Raw genomic sequence first — 17,730 nt, forward strand, 5'->3', positions numbered from 1 at the left:
AGTCTTATAACTTGTATTTTCTAAGCCAATAGAGATGACATCCTTCGGTTGGACTTGGGGTGAGGTCCAGAAACTGGCACACTGAAGTCACTGGCGCTCCTTACTGTTGAACTTATATGTTTATGAAACACCAAAGAGGAGCTTGCTTGGCTGGTAATAAGCCAATATCTGTCTAAACCCATTCCATGCTGCCAATTTTCTAAGCCAATAGAGATGACATCCTTCGGTTGGACTTGGGGTGAGGTCCAGAAACTGGCATACTGAAGTCACAGGCGCTCCTTACTGTTGAACTCTTATGTTTATGAAACACCAAAGAGGAGCTTGCTTGACTGGTAATAAGCCAATATCTGTCTAAACCCATTCCATGCTGCCACACCCTGTCATCACAAATCTGGAAAAATAATACAGTTATTATATTAAAATAATTCAGATCGATGCTATCTAATCTTGTCGCATTGAAAACAAAATAAGATTGAAGAAACCCTTGGCCATTGTCTTCAGCCATGTGGACATCCAAAAAAAATTTGACAGGAATAGGATTCCCAGTCTGAATGAATCAAATGCCAAACTTTTTATCTCAAAAGTCAATTTTTTAGAAATACGAAATTTTATGCTTTTGTAGTTGCAACAATTGATGCTTATTCATCTGAAAGATGGCAGCGTTATTCAACTATCAGGTTTGCATACGATTTGATTGGGACACTGAGTCATCTGTAATCTTCTGAGGGAAAGAATCTGTTTCGACTTGACATGAATTCCTCGCTTTTTTTATTTCTTAAATTTAACTCTTCTTTCTACAGGAGCCTGATTTTGTTTTTATAGAACTACAGAATTCACTGATTATAATTCACAAATGTTAACTTTTGGTCAATTGAGGACCTGCATTGTCACAAGTCATAATTGTGTTAAAATTTTGTCAAGACCTATCCACTTCGATTCTTATCAAATTACGATGGACATTTTTTTTTCCACTTTTCCTTTTCCTTTTAAAATTTTACACTATCCTTGTCTTGCTCAACTCCAGATACTTTGGCATTTGAGGAACCAATCATTAACCAGTATATATATATATATATATATATTGTTTATCTCCAGTCTATAGCCTCTGCCACACTTCAAAAAGAGTTGTCAACTTACAACAGCACTTTCCTATGTCGGTTTGGTTATGGTCGAATGAAGCATGCTTGTGGTAAGCTTTGAAGATAATAAGATTTGAAAAATGTGCCCACATAAATGATTCAATAAGCACAACATATAAAGAATGACTATTTCAACAAGTGTCAAGTGAAGCACAAAAATTATTTTTTTAGCAACAAAATCAGCAACATTAATTTTAGAAATAACATTAATCATAATAATGATGCTCATAATAATAATAATAATAATAATAATAATAATAATAATAATAATAATAATAATAACAATAATAATAATAATAATAACAAAAATAATAATAATAATAAAATAATAACAAAAATAATCATAATCATAATAAAGATAATAACAACAACAACAATAATAATAGTAATAATAATAATAATAATAATTATTATTATTATTATTATTATTATTATTATTTATTATTATTATTATTATTATTATTATTATTATCATTATTATAGTAATAGTAGATTGTGTGCCGTCATTTAGAAATGCGTTCTTGTGGAACCTTATCCTATTATTATTATGAATTTTGTTAATTGGTCACATGCTAATGAGACCAACATTTATTGCTAAACAATTGTTTTTTTGTTTTTTAAAAAATACAAATGCCCCTGGATTGAACACTTTTACTATTAACACAATAATGACCACTGGCTTATTTATCTTAGTCACATTAAAACTCAGTTAGATAAGGGCTGATTGTATTCCATCTAGTAGTAACAATTCTTGTTAAGTATAAAAAATAAGGTTATTATATTATATGTTACAGATGCGACATTTATACAACCGATAAGATTCATTTTAGTTTGAATTTGATGCTTGCTAATTTTTTTTTCATATAGTGCAACCCACTTATGATGACATCTGTTATTCTGAAATCCTCTCTATTGCGATAAGAAGTCCCGGTTATTTTCAATATATCACCAATAATTTTTTTAAAAATATCCCCCCCCCCCCCAAAAAAAAACAAAAAAAAAAACAACTCGCTTTTACGACATACATCAGTAAAAAACTTGCAACATCAATATGGCGATAATTACCAACTTCAAATTGAAAGTCAAGGCGAAATTTCTGGTCCAACGAAAATTTCTGGTCCAGCCATTGAAATGCCATAGTCATAGCTGTTGAAAACGCTTGATTGGCTGATCAATGATATCCATTCCCTTCCAGTCAATTGATGTCCACATTTTCCTTGAAGTGACTCAAAGTGAGACATAAACCAACCTCCCTGTTGCGTTGCATTACACAACCATTCACTATCTCCTTGACTGCTGTAGGGCATGCACGTGAACGCCTTGATGGTCGAGCAACTAGTGAACGCTCCACATCAATGGATAAACACCTCAGTTATATGACCGGCCAACTATCGTTATCTTTGATCTCAGATCACATGAACAAATATCAAGACAAATCATCTTGAGCATTCCTACTTCTACCAAGTTGAAGAGAAAAATGCTGATTGACATTCCTTTGACACATGAGGGTAGAACAGCTAGTGAATTCTTGTGCAACTTGCAGCACTACCCAAGCTGTCTTGCTTTGTCTCACCTTTGGAATGGGCCTCAGGGGATTTCTCATAACTGGATTATGATCATCAAGAACTGAGAGAAAACCGAACAGCATGGGCTTTTACTGCATAGAAAAAAAATAGCGACTGATGACAAATATTGATGTTGATGCAATTGTGCTGACGTAGTTCAAGCAAAGTCGAGCGATCAACATACTGACATTGTGGCCTATCCTTATACATCAGGCAAAGATAATTGTAGACAAGCTAGGAGCAATAAGTTTTCAAGCAAGCAATGGCTGGTTTTATCGTTTTAAGATGTGACATGGCACTGTTTTTAAAATAGCTTACTGTGGCTGAAACTGCTACTGTAGATGTTTGGAAAAAGACATCCATAGTCAAGTACTTTTACCCTCTCTATTTTTCTCTTCATCCTCCCCGTCCCCCACCAATTTTGGTTGCTCTACTATAACAACAAATCTCTATAGTAACATTTTTTTATGGTAATGATAATGTTGCACTGTATCTTTTCCCCCATTTATTTACATTGAATATGATGTCAAAATAAAAAGGAAGTGAGAGAAATTAATACCATTACAGTCCACAATCATCACAGAATCTAGCATAAACTCATCTCCATTGGCCTGATGTCTCTATAGGGCTATAATTTGTTTTTCCCTTTCTAGTTGAATGTGGTCCTGGCTCCTATTACACTGACAATCCCCAACTGTGCCATCTGTGTCCAATTGGTGAATACAGCAGCGAGTCTAAGATGAAAACTTGTACACCGTGCGGCGAGGGTAAGACAACTCTTCAGATGGGTGCTATGAACAAGACTCATTGTGTTGGTAAGTAAGGGTTGTTCGTTTTAATGTTAATAATAATCTTAGTAATCATAATGGTAATTGTGCAATTTGTAAAACATTATGAAAAAAAAAAAAAACACTGCCTCTTAAAAATCTTAAATATGACTGTTCCAACAAGCAAAAAACACGGTACTTTATTTACAGAATTTGCATCAGCAAAAAATATAAAAATAGCTCTTGTGTTTTTCAAGGGTAAAATTGAAAAAAAACATATATATGATTTAATTGTCTTTCAACTTTATCCCATTCTCTCTCTCTTTCTCTCTCTTTCTCTCTCTCTCTCTCTCTCTCTCTCTCTCTCTCCTTCTCTCTCTCTCCTACCCTTCTTCCATACTCCTTCCTCTCCATCCCTCATCACCGTTACCACGTCCATTACAGATAAGTGTCCGGCAGGCAAGTTCTTCAACAGCTCTTCAAACGAATGTGAACTGTGTCCTAATGGTTTTTACCAGAACGAGGCAGGTCAAGGATTCTGCAAACAGTGTCCCCCTACCAAAGGCACAGATGGAACTGGTGCAGTGTCTGTTGAGGACTGCCGAGGTACTTATTCTTGTTGCATATGCTCTGTAATCAACTGATTATTCTGTAATCCAGAGGCAACTTATAACGAAGTACTCATGAAATAAAATTGGTTCATTGTCATGGTTTTGTCCCATTTATTTCAAGTCAGAAAAATTAGTAAGGTTCCATATAGCTGCAAAGGTATGTTAAAATGCATATGTGTGTGTGTGTGTGTGTGTGTGTGTATGGGTGTGTTTGTGTGTGTGAGGAAGGTGTTTTCCATGTTTGTTGTGTCTCGAAATGCCTGCCATAAGTAATTTCTTCAAAACTTTAAGTGATATTCATGGTACCTTGTTTTGTAGATGCAATTATAAAATTGTTGTTATATCCTCCAAGGGTTCTGTCCTGCTGGTAAGGAATTGATTGAAAGGGATTGTGAAGACTGTAAGAAGGGATTCTATAGAATTGGTAATCTGCAAGACCGTTGTAAGAAATGCCCTGAAAATTACACAACTTCTGGTGAAGGCCACAGTGATGTCATCGAATGCAATATCCGTAAGTAAAAAATACAAACATGCAAAATAATTTTTAAAACTTTTATTTTTCAATCCATGAATTAATTCTACAACAAATTTAATTTAAGAATTAAAACTCTTTAGCTTTTATATAGTGCAGTATCCAATTGAATGTGCTGAATGTGCTTTACAGAATGTCCCAATCTAATAGCAACACTTAACATGTAGGAAGCGACATGACACCTGAAAGGCGCTACCACAATTTTTTCCTGTGGATTCTAACTTATCTGTTACCTGCTAGGTTCTTGTTCATGTTGAGTGAATGTGTGTAAAGAGCCTTTTTAAAGAATATAACTTTACACCACCGACAGTGGGGCTCTAACCAAGGACCTTCAGGTTCAGAGGTGAATGTTATACAAGATTTCAAAGTCACAAAATCTGTCTATTTGACAGTGTAAATATAGAAATCTCTTATGGCATAGCGGAATATTTTTACCATTCAATCAAAAGCAACTAAAAAAAGTGTGCATTAAACACAAAACAGATTATGTTTGTTTTAGCCCAAAGTATGAAGGTGAGTCAAAAGGTAATGGGACAAACGTCCTACTGAGTTCATTTCTTTTTCATGTGACATCATATTTGGCTCAATTGAACTTACACACGTAATCTTTAAACCAAAAGTTGAAAATTTTAATTCTGTCAAATATTGACAAAGTTATGGAAGTTCAAAATGGCTGCCCTCACGAATGTCAGTCAGCGACTGGAAGCTGTCATTGAATTTCTTGTTTTTGAAGAAGAAACCTTGAGTAACATTTTTAAACACTTTGGGAAAGTTGATAAAACTCAGGCATATTGTTTTTAGGTGGGTTGAACATGTATCTGGTCATTTAGAAGAAAAGAGATGCAATCTAACACCTAACCTGAAACCCCCTCAACCGCGTCTTTGTCTGACAAGTCTTATGATGGTCATCGTCCAAGCAGTGTCAACTCAATGAATCAAATAAAGACAGAAGCATTGATCAGATCTGATAGAAGTGACTGAAAGCAAGAATTCGTTGAGTTAGACCGGATTTGGAGATGGAACGAGTACTGTAAGAGTAATGAAAATGTCCTTCCACACACAGTGTCAGGAAAAGGGAGGTGATTAATGGACAACTCCCTGTCTCACTCTCCGTATTTACCAGACTTGACACTTTCAGGCTTCCATCTTTTTGGTCCACTTTTGAAGGAGGCAATGAGGGGACATCGCTCTGAAGATCATGAAGAAGCCAAGACAGTATTGAAAAATTGGCTGAAAGTTCAGTCAACTCATTTTTATGAGGACACAATACATAGCCTTACAAAAAGGTGGACTGTGGTTATCGAGAGAGGCGGAAACTATGTTGAGAAGTAGCATTCTACTCGGCTAATGCCAAGCTTTAATTTGAGGTAGGATGCATGGTATTGATTAAATTTGTTATAAAGTAATAAGCAGAGTCCCATTACTTTTTGACGCACCCTCGTAATTAACACTACAAATAAACAGCAACTCTAGAGGTCTAGTTGGCTTTAAAACATTTCTTTATTATATTATATTTAAATTTTTACAGCGAGATGTTCACCAGGATTTGAGATCGATGAATCTGGCCCAATGATGAAGTGCAAGGAGTGTGACTATGGTTACTATCAATCTGAAGAAGCCAAATTTAATTGTGAGAAATGTCCTGATGGTTACACCACTAACCACACCAAGAGTGTCAGCCTCTCAGATTGTATCTGTAAGTATAACCTTTTATTGAGAATATGTAATACATTGATTGAAGGATAGCCTATAGAGCTAGCTGGAGGTTGTGGCGGTTTATCAGAGATATCAGTTTGTTTCCTTTTTCTTCCTTTTTTTTGCTGGTTGACTTCATGGCATATGTTTATTCATTTATCTTGTTTTTATTATATCGGTTCATTAAAATTGTACTTTTCCATTAAACCTCCTATCTCTTGATTAATAATTTTTTGACTTATCACCATCATCATCATTATTGTAGTAGTTTTCCATTGCACAGCCTATCTCAGGATGTATAAGTTTTTGACTATCATCACCACCACCACAACCATCACAACCACCACCACCACCATCATCATCATCATCATCATTATCATCATCATCATCATCATCATCATCATCATCATCATCATCATCATCATCATCATCATCATTATTTCCATTAATCATAAGCATAATATCACCATTCTTAATATCATCATCAGCAGCAGCAGGGGGATCAACATTACCATCATTTTTAACGTAACATTACCATCCCAACCATAATTCTCACTTATACTCACTCATACTTATCAATTTTTTACAGTCGCGTGTTCTGCTGGCAAGGAGGTCAATGGCCCTGAGTCTTGCAGTTCGTGCTCTAGAGGGTACTACAAAGATGACTCAATGGAAAGTCGATTTGAAAAGTGTTCACCTTGTCCTGATATGACATTCACTACAGAAGGCAAGGGATCTGTCAACAAGACAGATTGTACTGTCAGTAAGTGGATAAGATTAGATAATAGTAAAATGTATGTACTAGGCTTGACTGAAAAGTCTTAACACCCATTAGATATTTCCGATTGTATTAAATGTACCAGTGTACACTTTAGTTCAAAATGAGTGCAATGTATTCTTCCATGATGCCACTAAATTTTATCTAGCTTCTATTTCTTGTTTTGAAATTATTTTATTTGAAAGAACCCTTATTCCAACATGTTCAAAGAAGTCACTTAAAAGGAATTATGCATCAAAAAAGCGGGCTGTAATTGGTTTCCGTACTGTGGAGAGATGTGTACCCATAAACATTATGAACAGCTTAAACGTGTTTATGGTAACTCAAATGTTGGCATTTGAACAGTTCAAAGGTGGTTTAATGGAACTGATGATGTCTCTACCAGCATTAACGACCATGCTCATTGTGTTCATCCACAAAGTGCACTGACAGCATCAAATCAACAACAAAAAATGGACGAACTTAATTGAGTCAATTGTGAATAAAACTATTCGACACATTGCAAAGGCTTGGGATTTCATAGGGAAGACTGGATGTATCGACCAAGAAATCCTGAGTTACAGAAAGGTATCAATTTGAAAGAGGAAGTTTTCTTGGAAGTTGTAGAATGCCTCCCTTACAGTTCCAATCTAGCTCCAAGTGACTTTTTTCTTTTCGTAAGACTTTAAGAGACACCTCAAGGGTACAAATTTTGGCAATGATGGCGAGGTGCAGAGGGAGGTGACTTGATGGTATCCAAGTTTGCCACATGAATTCCTCTTTGACTCGATGCAATAACAGTGCATTGTTGGTGGCTCTGTGTGGATGGGAATGGTGACTATGCTGGAATTTACAATGATAAATGGAAAGGACATAAACTAAGCTTTGTTTTAATACCTTTGTTCAATTTTGTATCTATTATTGTTTTGAAAATACACGAGTGGCTTCAAGACTTTTCAGTCTATTCTTGTTTATGCTTTTATTTGATGCATTTCCCAGGTCCCATATGCTCAATCTGCTTCTTATTACTTCTATCTATTCCCCCATCGGGACATGGCGTAAGATTTTCATTTCATACAGTGCTGTTAATTTTTAAGGCACCACTTTGTACTAGGCGTCTTGTAATATCCATTAATGCCTTTAGTCATGTACTCATTCACACCACACCAAATTGGGTAAGGTTTTTGTAAATTGCCTCACTCAAAGACACAAATTCTGGGTTAGGAATTGTCACGCATTCATTCACCGGCCATATTGAAAGTTGCCGTTTTTTTTGTTAGAAGACAAGACAATTAAAAGGTCATCCCTTGATTTGTAATTCAGAGCCATGAGGTTTTAGAGTCCATTTTGACATCTGTAGCATTAATAACAATAACAAATTGCATCCTACCATTTTCATAGGATGCTAAGTCTAATCAAAAGTACATTGGGCTAGATACCCAGCAATCCAATCACTACTGGGGGGCCAGAGGTATGAGATAAAAAAAAAATCTGAAGAGACCCAGCTTTGAAATTGGACTATACGAGTAGCGTGTTCAATTAAATGAGATATCAATACTAATTTGCTTTTGCATAATTTTTTTCAACCTTTTCCCAAGCTCTGTTTTAGAGGGCATCGGTTTTTTTTTTTGTTGAGCTTTTTATTGATGGGTGTAGAGCTTGACGGAAGTTGTGCATTAAAAGCATTTCCTACCTTTGATTTTACCTGACCAATCAGAATGGTGATAGAAAATATAATATTTTAAAATTTACTGCGTTTTTAACTGGTTTTCAAAACTTAAAGTTGTCAAAAGCACTGACTGTCCCTTACCTGACTATCAATGAAAAGATCCCCATGAAAAGTGCATCAATCTTTCTCTTTTTGAAAATAGACAATAAAAGATTACCTTTATCACTCCTAATGGACTATATGTTTTATAGCTTTTTACAGACCACTGATAAGGGGCAGCATGGCTCAGCGGTACGGTCTTTGCTTCCTACCCGAAAGGTACCGAGTTCGATTACCCCCCGCTGCATTGTGTGGCCTTGAGCAAGTCACCTCGCCCTAGCTCACTTTGCGGCGCTGCTCTGCGGCTGACGCCTGGGTTATTCCAGTCTTCCCTTGGACTAGACCCTAAAGACAAATTTCCCCTTGGGGATGAATAAAGGGAATTTTATTTATTTATTTTATTTTATTTTTTTTATATGGAGGTTATAAACTGCAATTGGAGATTGGAGAAGTCTGAAATGTTCTTCTTTCTAAATTCTGTTTTCAATTTAATAATTATGTGACCATTTCTAGCTTGAGCCAGGCAATCTAATATAACTTTTCAGGGAGATGCTTTGCTGGAACCTATCACAATGCTTCAGACAACATGTGCCATGACTGTGCCATTGGAACGTACCAAAGCTTTGACCAGCAGGATAAGTGTGAGAAATGTAAAACAGACTACAGCACGATGGGCAAAGGATCAAACTCATCTGAGGATTGCAAATGTAAGAGTGAATGTGAATGTGGTGATTGCTGTCGATATGTGGAAATTGTCTAGTTTGTTTGTTTGTTTGTTTGTTTGTTTGTTTTTAGTTCAAGTTTTATTTTTTTATTTGCTCCAAGTATTGAAGCATATATTATGTTTTTTTGGGTTTTTTGTGTGTGCTTTTTTTTTTATCATCAATTTGTTTTGGGGTTTGATTTTGTTTATTTTTTTGTTTGTTTTGTTTTTTTGCAATCTGGCCACTTTCATCTATAGAATTTAACACAAACATCTTGTTTGATTACCATCATACCTAATTTGTTTTTAGCCTTTCAGTCTACCCAGCAGGGATAAGGCAGTTGAGTCTAATATTAAATATGGCTAGAAGACATGTTCTTTTCAGTGAGTAGAAGTAATTGTCAGTGTCTATATTCATGCTGTAAAAACCAGGCTCTTAAAATGTGATAGCGGTGATGATATATTAATTGCAGTAGAGCATTGGCCCGCTTACAAAGGGACCACTTTTGGTACAAGGTAATGGCAAGTTTTTATATTCATCTGAACCTGTTGTCCACCTTGCGGTGATTGTGACATACTTTGGATAGACTAGCATGGGTATCAAGCAGTTGTTACTTTCAGTTACACTAGACGAACCAGGATAAAACCTGACTCTTAACTTCTTTATACTTGATTTTTCCAAATACTATATTTAGCAATAAAGGACCATGTATATTATTTACAATTCAGACAGGTGTGAGGACAGTTGTCTCTCTTTTACTTGTATAGAGGTAATTAAAGTGTACTTAAATTAGTGTTATGCAAAATCTCCATATCTTCATCAAACATTTTTTCTCCATTCAGTCATATGTAAAGCAGGTTCTGAGATTGATAGCACAGGAGCTGGTTGCCAAGATTGTCCTCGTGGTACCTACAAGACTGAAGAGATGAGATTTGAATCCTGCAAGAAGTGTGAGAAAAATACTACAGAAGGGGCTGGATCAACATCTTCTGACGCTTGTAAAGTCGGTGAGTCTTGTAAAGAAAATATATGAAGATTAATCTGCAGTTACACTCATGAATTGTTTTTGTTTTCTGGTTTTTGTTGGGTTTTTTTCATTTTATCCCATTCTCTGTGTTCTTTGCCTTCCCAACATTGATTTGATATCGGATTTGTAAGATTAATAGAAAGACCTTTGCAAGAAAATATTATTGTTCGTCCTTTTGACGCTATGGAAACCTGGATAATGGCTGGCTCTGTAGACTTTAAACCTCTAATGATTTGTACTTTGCCCCATATAATGGTATAACATTCTAGCAGGCCATTTCCAAATATGTTAGAAAAATTTCACTCACAGGTGAGATGCTAAATTTAAAAACGTAAATTTAAGTAAGGATTTTAAAACTTTGTCACATTAGAAAAAGAAAATGTATTAATCTTTTCCTTTAGAAAATGTATTAGATCATATATCATATGAGAGGTTATTTAGGCTGCTGGCTTTTGAATACCCTGTGAATGAATATAATTGAAACATATAGGATTCAATTTTTGTTACAATTTTGACAAACTATTTAGAAAATAATCACACTGAAGGTGTATAACTTTGTTCAGCCATTTATTGCACAAGGGTAATTTAAAATATTCTGACTAGTGAATATATCATTTAAGCTTTCCTAAATTCTGCATCATTTTCAAGTTCCCTTGTAGACCGTTGAATAGCATGCCTGCCCGTTGGGTAAATCGATGGAAGGTGGAGGGGGGGGGGGGTAGGCACTGTTATGAGATTAAAACCAGAAAAAAAAGTAGACAATACAGAGCCAAACAAAGCAGAGAGAAAACAAGTCGATGAAGGTAGTCACTGTTATGAGATTAAAACCAGAAAAAAAAGTAGACAATACAGAGCCAAACAAAGCAGAGAGAAAACAAGTCGATGAAGGATAACTTTTGAAGATAATTTTCTCCTGCATTTTTATTTGTGCTTTTTTCTAGTGCTGTATCATGAACACTTTTTTAAGGTATTTATTCCATTGAAATCATTTATTCATTTATGACTAATGAGCTCTATGTTGATTTCAAGTAAGCAGGACTGCATTCTCTTTTGCGAAGTTGCTCCTAAAATTTTAAAAATAAACATTCCATCTTTGTTCCTGTGTTATTTTCTGCGTTTACTTTTGTAGATAAAATGTTTATGAAACACCATGTTTCCTATCTTAATGGCTGCTTACATGAGATGGGATCGTCTGTTTTTTTAATATTCATTCACTTTTTTGTGCTTAGATTTGAGTGGGAAAGAAAATGCTGTAATGTGCATCATTTGCACATGCACATGTAACACAATTTGAAAGCAATGAATTTTATTTTTGAGTAGCCACAATCAGTCAATAAATCAATATCATTGTAATATATACAACGTTTCATACATTGAATGAGATGGCAATAATATGAAGCTGAATTTATCTTTTACTATAAGACAATTCTCTTCTTGGAAGTCCTTTATAATGTATGAACACCTCAACCATATTTGTAACTTTATCCACTCAGGCACTCTTACATGAGGTGATAGACAGTGAGATGAATAGATAAACAAATTGACGAATAAAGCATCACATGGTTCATGATATTCAACTATGGCATTATAAGGTTAAGCAGTTTTTGGAGTCTACATGTGCCTAATCGAATGCACACATCCAAAAAAAACAAAAATTAAGACCACATCTATTTTTTTGTTCTTACGCTTTGAAAATTTTCAGTTGTCCCCTTTAAGAGCATAGTGATTATTTTTTTCAGTTCTTGTTGAAAATTCAGATTTCAGCATCTGGATCACCCCAACATACCCGATTGAGACTATATGTAATATTTGTCCAATAAGTCCTCAGGAATTTATGACCAAGGAATAAAAACAGAACACTGAATCTATTATCGTTTAATTTTTCTCCTTCAAGGTGCTTATAGAGGAAAGAAGTGCCACAATTATGTTAAGATTAGCAGTACAAAAGAAAAAAGAAAACCGTTTATTGATCTTGTTCAAAACATTGGCTTTGATAATTTTTTTAAAAAGCTAAACAAAAAATTAAAAAAAATTAAAAAACAAACAAACAAGCAAATGATTATCTTATTCTGAACATGTACTTTGATCATCCTTTTCTCACGACCAGCTATCTGCGATTCAGGAGAAGTGTTGTCAAAAGACTATTCTATGTGTATTCCATGTGATTATGACACGTACCAGCCAACTGCTGAACCAGGCATCTCCATAACTTGTTCTAAATGTTCTGAAGACACTGGCACTAATCACAAAGGGGCGAATAGCTCTGACGACTGTCTAAGTAAGTGGTTTTATGTGAAATATTATTTCAATGGTTTTGTAGCATAATTGACAGATATTCAAAGGGTTACCATTTTTGTTATTATATCCTTACAAATGTTTTGATGACTCTATAAGTGATAATGTAAAGAGTAGCCACTAACTTCGATGGTGATATTGATGAATAAAATCAAAGACTCATTCACTGTTTATTTCTGCTTTCTAATACTGCCGATTATTATGTTTGTTAATCATTTAATAAAATACTACCCAGAGCTTAGCTACAGTGTGTTTTATGTGACATAGACATTATATGACTTAAGCTGACAATGACTAATGTGAATTCTTTCAAAATATTTAATTATATTTCTGCATAAAATTGGAAACCTGTCATTTTCACCAAGATAGCAGTTATTGGAAAGTATGTTGTGTTGCAAAAAAAAAACAAAAAAAAAACCCCTTGCGATATTATTGTTACTGCTGTCATGGGAAAACTAATTAGTGTGATGTTAGGTTAGAGTAACATTTTAAAACCTTCAGGAAAGGGTTGGATTCATGTTTCAAGTGTCGCTGTGGTGTTTAACTTTGTGAATCTTACAATAGTATCTAACACGAGTACTCGAGGAGGCATCACTTATAAGAAACTTGCTTGTGATAGAATAAAAGAAATAACACTGGGTGGGGTTCCTGATCTCCCACAGTGGCAGGGAGGCACTTACTGTGTCTTCTTTCCTCCTACATCTGTTTTCTAACATGCTTTTCGTCTTTGTCTTGGAATGAGATTACTTGGTAATGTCTTGGCCCTGGCTGGATACCCTAGCTGAGAGGGTAACAGTCAAATGTATATTTAGTGATTTTGGAGATGATATTTATTGCCTTGTAAATCCTCTCTCTGCTATGCACTGGATTATTTTTTGCTTAAATATATATGTAAACTTTGAGTGTGTTCCTCTTTGTGGGGACATGTGCTTGTGTCGGATGGCATTTAGGTGATCTCATACCAAGTACACTGATGGTGGTATGCTCTTGAAATCTATATCTGCTCTCTATTTAAACCAATTCACTTTTTTCTTACTTTTTTCGTGAGTGCTTGTTTTTACCCTCCCATTTCTTCCTTTTTCCTGGTGCTGATATGATCTAAAAGCACCGTAAAACCCTTAAAAACAAAAAAAAAACAAAAAAAAAACCCAAAAAAACCCCCACATGTCTGTGATCCATTTTCCGTATTTTTTCAAGTTATTATTTTACTAAAATTATAACATAACAAACTCAAACTAACAAACTGAACTCACGGGTATGTCGACTGCTGTTGTTGTTTTTTTGTGTGTTTTTTTGGGGTTTTTTTTTCATCTTTGATTATGACTGATATAAAAAAAAGCAGACGGTGTGGCATCCCTATCCAAAAAAATAAATGTGCCATTCAGCAATGCACAAAATACACAGTTTTTGACAATACATGCTCAAGGGTAACTTTTTAATTTGCAAGGTTTGTCATGGTACAATAGAAACACTCTCACAAACATTTCAGTACATGCATTCATACACTGCTTTGTTGCTGCTATTTGTTAATTAGAAAGTCAGAAAACATCACAGATTGTGTCTAGTAGCTTGTGAGGTGCCTAGTTTGACCATTTTTTATGGATCTATTTGCGTCAATATATTTAAATATGTGTGGTAACTTTATTATTGAATTATGGTTGTCTAAATTCTCGAGCAAGTAGAGAAGGGGCAATAATCTTAATAAGGAAATGAACATGCAGGTGAGTGTGCAAGTTTTTTTTACCACTTTTGAAATGGGGGAGAAAGGCATTGCCTGGAGAAAATACAAAACAGTGAAGTCAGGATAGTGATAATTTAGACGTGTTCCTTATATCTGTTCTCTACTGCATTTCATTTTGAAGAAGCTTTATTAGCTGTTCACACTGCCTAACCTCTTTCAAATTTTGTTTCATCCAGAGAAGTGCTCAGCAGGCCAGGGGTTGGTGAACGGCAAATGTGTTTCATGCTCAAGGGGTACTTGGAATAATGGGAACACCACCATGAGATTTGAGGAGTGTGCAATGTGTCCGGATAACACAACTACAGAGGCAATTAGTGGTGCTTCCTCTATTGAGGAATGTAAAATACGTGAGTTGTCTTAACTTGACTAAAGATTAATTTCTATATTTACAAATTTTTCCTGGTATGGACCCTTGACTTTTTTTTTTTTTTTTTGGAACAAGGAGTTTTCTTTGAGACACTTTTATGATTCATTCTCTTTTGACACCTCTGGAACAGTTTTGTATCCATTGTTTAAAATCCAGAATAAGACTATTTAGATTTTGCCTGGAACCTGTTTTTTGCTGGAGCAACAGTTATATAGATATATCTTGATGTGAGAGATAATATTATTATTCTTGTAAATCACCTTCTCAAGTTAGTATGTTATGTTCAAATCCCCATTTTGGATCAACCCTTCTTATTGGCATACCAAGTGCAAAACACAGCAACCGCTCTTCTAGGAATATATGATCATGCATTAAATACAAAAGCAATCAAAATTAACATAATATATTCCTTTTTTAAATTCATTACCTGTTTGTTTGTTTGATTAAAGTAATGTTACCTCTGGTGTACCTCAGGACTTGGTTCCATGTCGAGCACTTTTTACATAACATTTCTCATATTGTTTCCAAATTCATCTCAGCTGTCACTGATGATACAAATTTATGACTCTGTTTCTGTTGAAACAATTGACAACCTTCTGGTAAAATGTGATAAATATTTTGTTGAGGTAAAGCCATGGATAAACAAAACAAGACAAGTGCAAAAAATGATGGTGTCTTTGTTTATTTATTCCTATTTTGCAGTGACAAATCAAGTTAATCATAGTGCCAAATGCACGTGCATAGATTTCCACCAAAAGGTGGAAATTTTTAGTTATCTCTTTGTCTAGCACATTGAATATGCCACATTCTTTGCTGCTTCACCACGGTGAAGGTATGTGCGTAAGTCCTAATGTACTGTTGTCATGCGAGCCTTACGTCTGGCTACAGGAATTGTCTTCCAGTATGGTTGCTGGACTCGGATGACTGTTCTTCATCCTAGAAACTTCTCATCAGAACATAGGACAGGAGCCATTGTATAACTTTGTTCTCCTATCTTACCTTATCCTCGTTGTATTGTATAACATGCTGTTGACTATTTTATGATACCAGAATTAATTTTTGCTTTATGATTCTTTAATTTTTGTTTGTAACAGCAATGTGTAAAGCAGGCCAAGTGATCAAAGACGGAGAATGTAAAGATTGTGAAATCGACTTATACCAGCCTATTGACAAACCTTTCCTTTCTACAAAATGTAAGCCATGTGAGGGACAGACTGGAACTGACCATAGTGGCGCTGCCTCAGCTGAGGACTGTATGAGTAAGTAGTAGTAGTAGTAGTAGTAGTAGTAGTAGTCGTAGTGGTCGTAGTGGTGATTGTAGTAGTAGTAGTACTAGTAGTAGTAGTAGTAGTAGTAGTCGTAGTGGTCGTAGTGGAGATTGTAGTAGTAGTAGTAGTAGAAGTAGTAGTAGTAGTAGTAGTAGTAGTAGTAGTAGTAGTAGTAAAAATAGTAGTAGTAATAGTGATTTTAGTAGTAGTAGTGAGTGTAGTAGTAGTAGATTGTAGTATTTGTAGTAGTAGTAGTAGTGATTGTAATAGTAGTTGTAGTGATTGTAGTAGTAGTAGTAGTGGTTGTAGTAGTAGTAGTAGTAGTAGTAGTAGTAGTAGTAGTAGTAGTAGTAGTAGTAGTAGTAGAAGTAAAAGTAGTAGTAGTAATAGAAGTAGTAGTAGTAGTAGTAACAGTAGTAGTGGTAGAAGTAGTAGTAGTTATTGTTGTTCTAGTAGTAGTAGTAGTAGTAGTAGTAGTAGTAGTAGTAGTAGTAGTAGTAGTAGTAGAAGTAAAAGTAGTAGTAGTAATAGAAGTAGTAGTAGTAGTAACAGTAGTAGTGGTAGAAGTAGTAGTTGTAGTTATTGTTGTTCTAGTAGTAGTAGTAGTAGTAGTAGTAGTAGTAGTAGTAGTAGTAGTAGTAGTAATAATAGTAGTAGTGGGGTGAGCTTGGCTCAGCATTACGGTAGTTGCTTTGTACCCAAAAGATACAGAGTTCGACTACCTGCCTCATTGTGTGGCCTTGAGTAAGTCACTTCACCCTATATCACTTTGCAGTGCTGCACTACGGCTGACGCCTGGGTTATTCCAGTCTTCCCTTGGAATAGACCCTAAAGACAAATTGGGGATGAATAGAGGGAATTTATTTATTTATTTAAAGGAAGCAATAATAGCAGAAGCAACAGCAGCAGTACCAGGGATCGTTTCATAACACACCAAATCTTGATATATGTTTTCCTCAGAGAGCTGTATTGCTGGCAGTGGGAAAGAAAAAGAAGTGTGCGTTTTGTGTGATAGGGGCACGTGGAATAATGGCAATAATACAATGAGATTTGAAGTATGTGCCACATGCCCTGAGGGTTACACCACATCCACAGAAAAGGGGGCTACAAAGATTGAAGACTGCGATCTTAGTAAGTGTGTCATATATGATAAGTCTTAATACAGCGAGTGGAATCAACTGGAATAATATAACCATAATGATAATAATAATGATGATGATGATGATGATGATAATGATGATGATGATGATGATTATGATAATAATAATAATAATAATATTAACAATAATAATAATAATAATAATAATAATAATAATAATAATAATAATAATAATAATAATAATAATGATAATAATAATAACGATAGTAATATTGGATAGTATTGATAATAATATGAAACTTTGTGGCTCGATTTTGCTCATGGTTCGATAAATATTACATAAAAGAGAAACATCAATACTGAGAAAATGATTTTTCCAAAAGTTTTGATGCAGC

The 17,730-nt window shown here is 34.9% G+C and overlaps 1 protein-coding gene across 1 annotated transcript in view; it reads left to right on the top strand.

Annotated features, from left to right (window-relative positions):
• Nucleotides 1-17,367, top strand: part of LOC144972454 (uncharacterized) — a gene marked incomplete at its 3' end in the record, with an annotated part of 94,203 nt that extends 76,836 nt beyond the window's left edge. The window contains 12 exon segments of the mRNA XM_078913642.1: nt 1,096-1,189; nt 3,358-3,519; nt 3,916-4,077; nt 4,435-4,593; nt 6,143-6,310; nt 6,899-7,072; nt 9,380-9,541; nt 10,381-10,545; nt 12,673-12,843; nt 14,778-14,948; nt 16,063-16,227; nt 17,197-17,367. Of these exon segments, the coding sequence (XP_078769768.1) occupies nt 1,096-1,189; nt 3,358-3,519; nt 3,916-4,077; nt 4,435-4,593; nt 6,143-6,310; nt 6,899-7,072; nt 9,380-9,541; nt 10,381-10,545; nt 12,673-12,843; nt 14,778-14,948; nt 16,063-16,227; nt 17,197-17,367 (1,924 nt within the window).
• Between the last annotated feature and the right edge of the window lie 363 nt (nt 17,368-17,730).

Source organism: Berghia stephanieae, chromosome 5, assembly GCF_034508935.2.
Source record: "Berghia stephanieae isolate SIO BIC M18660-M18661 chromosome 5, UCSD_Bste_1.3, whole genome shotgun sequence".
NCBI lineage: Eukaryota > Metazoa > Mollusca > Gastropoda > Nudibranchia > Aeolidiidae > Berghia > Berghia stephanieae.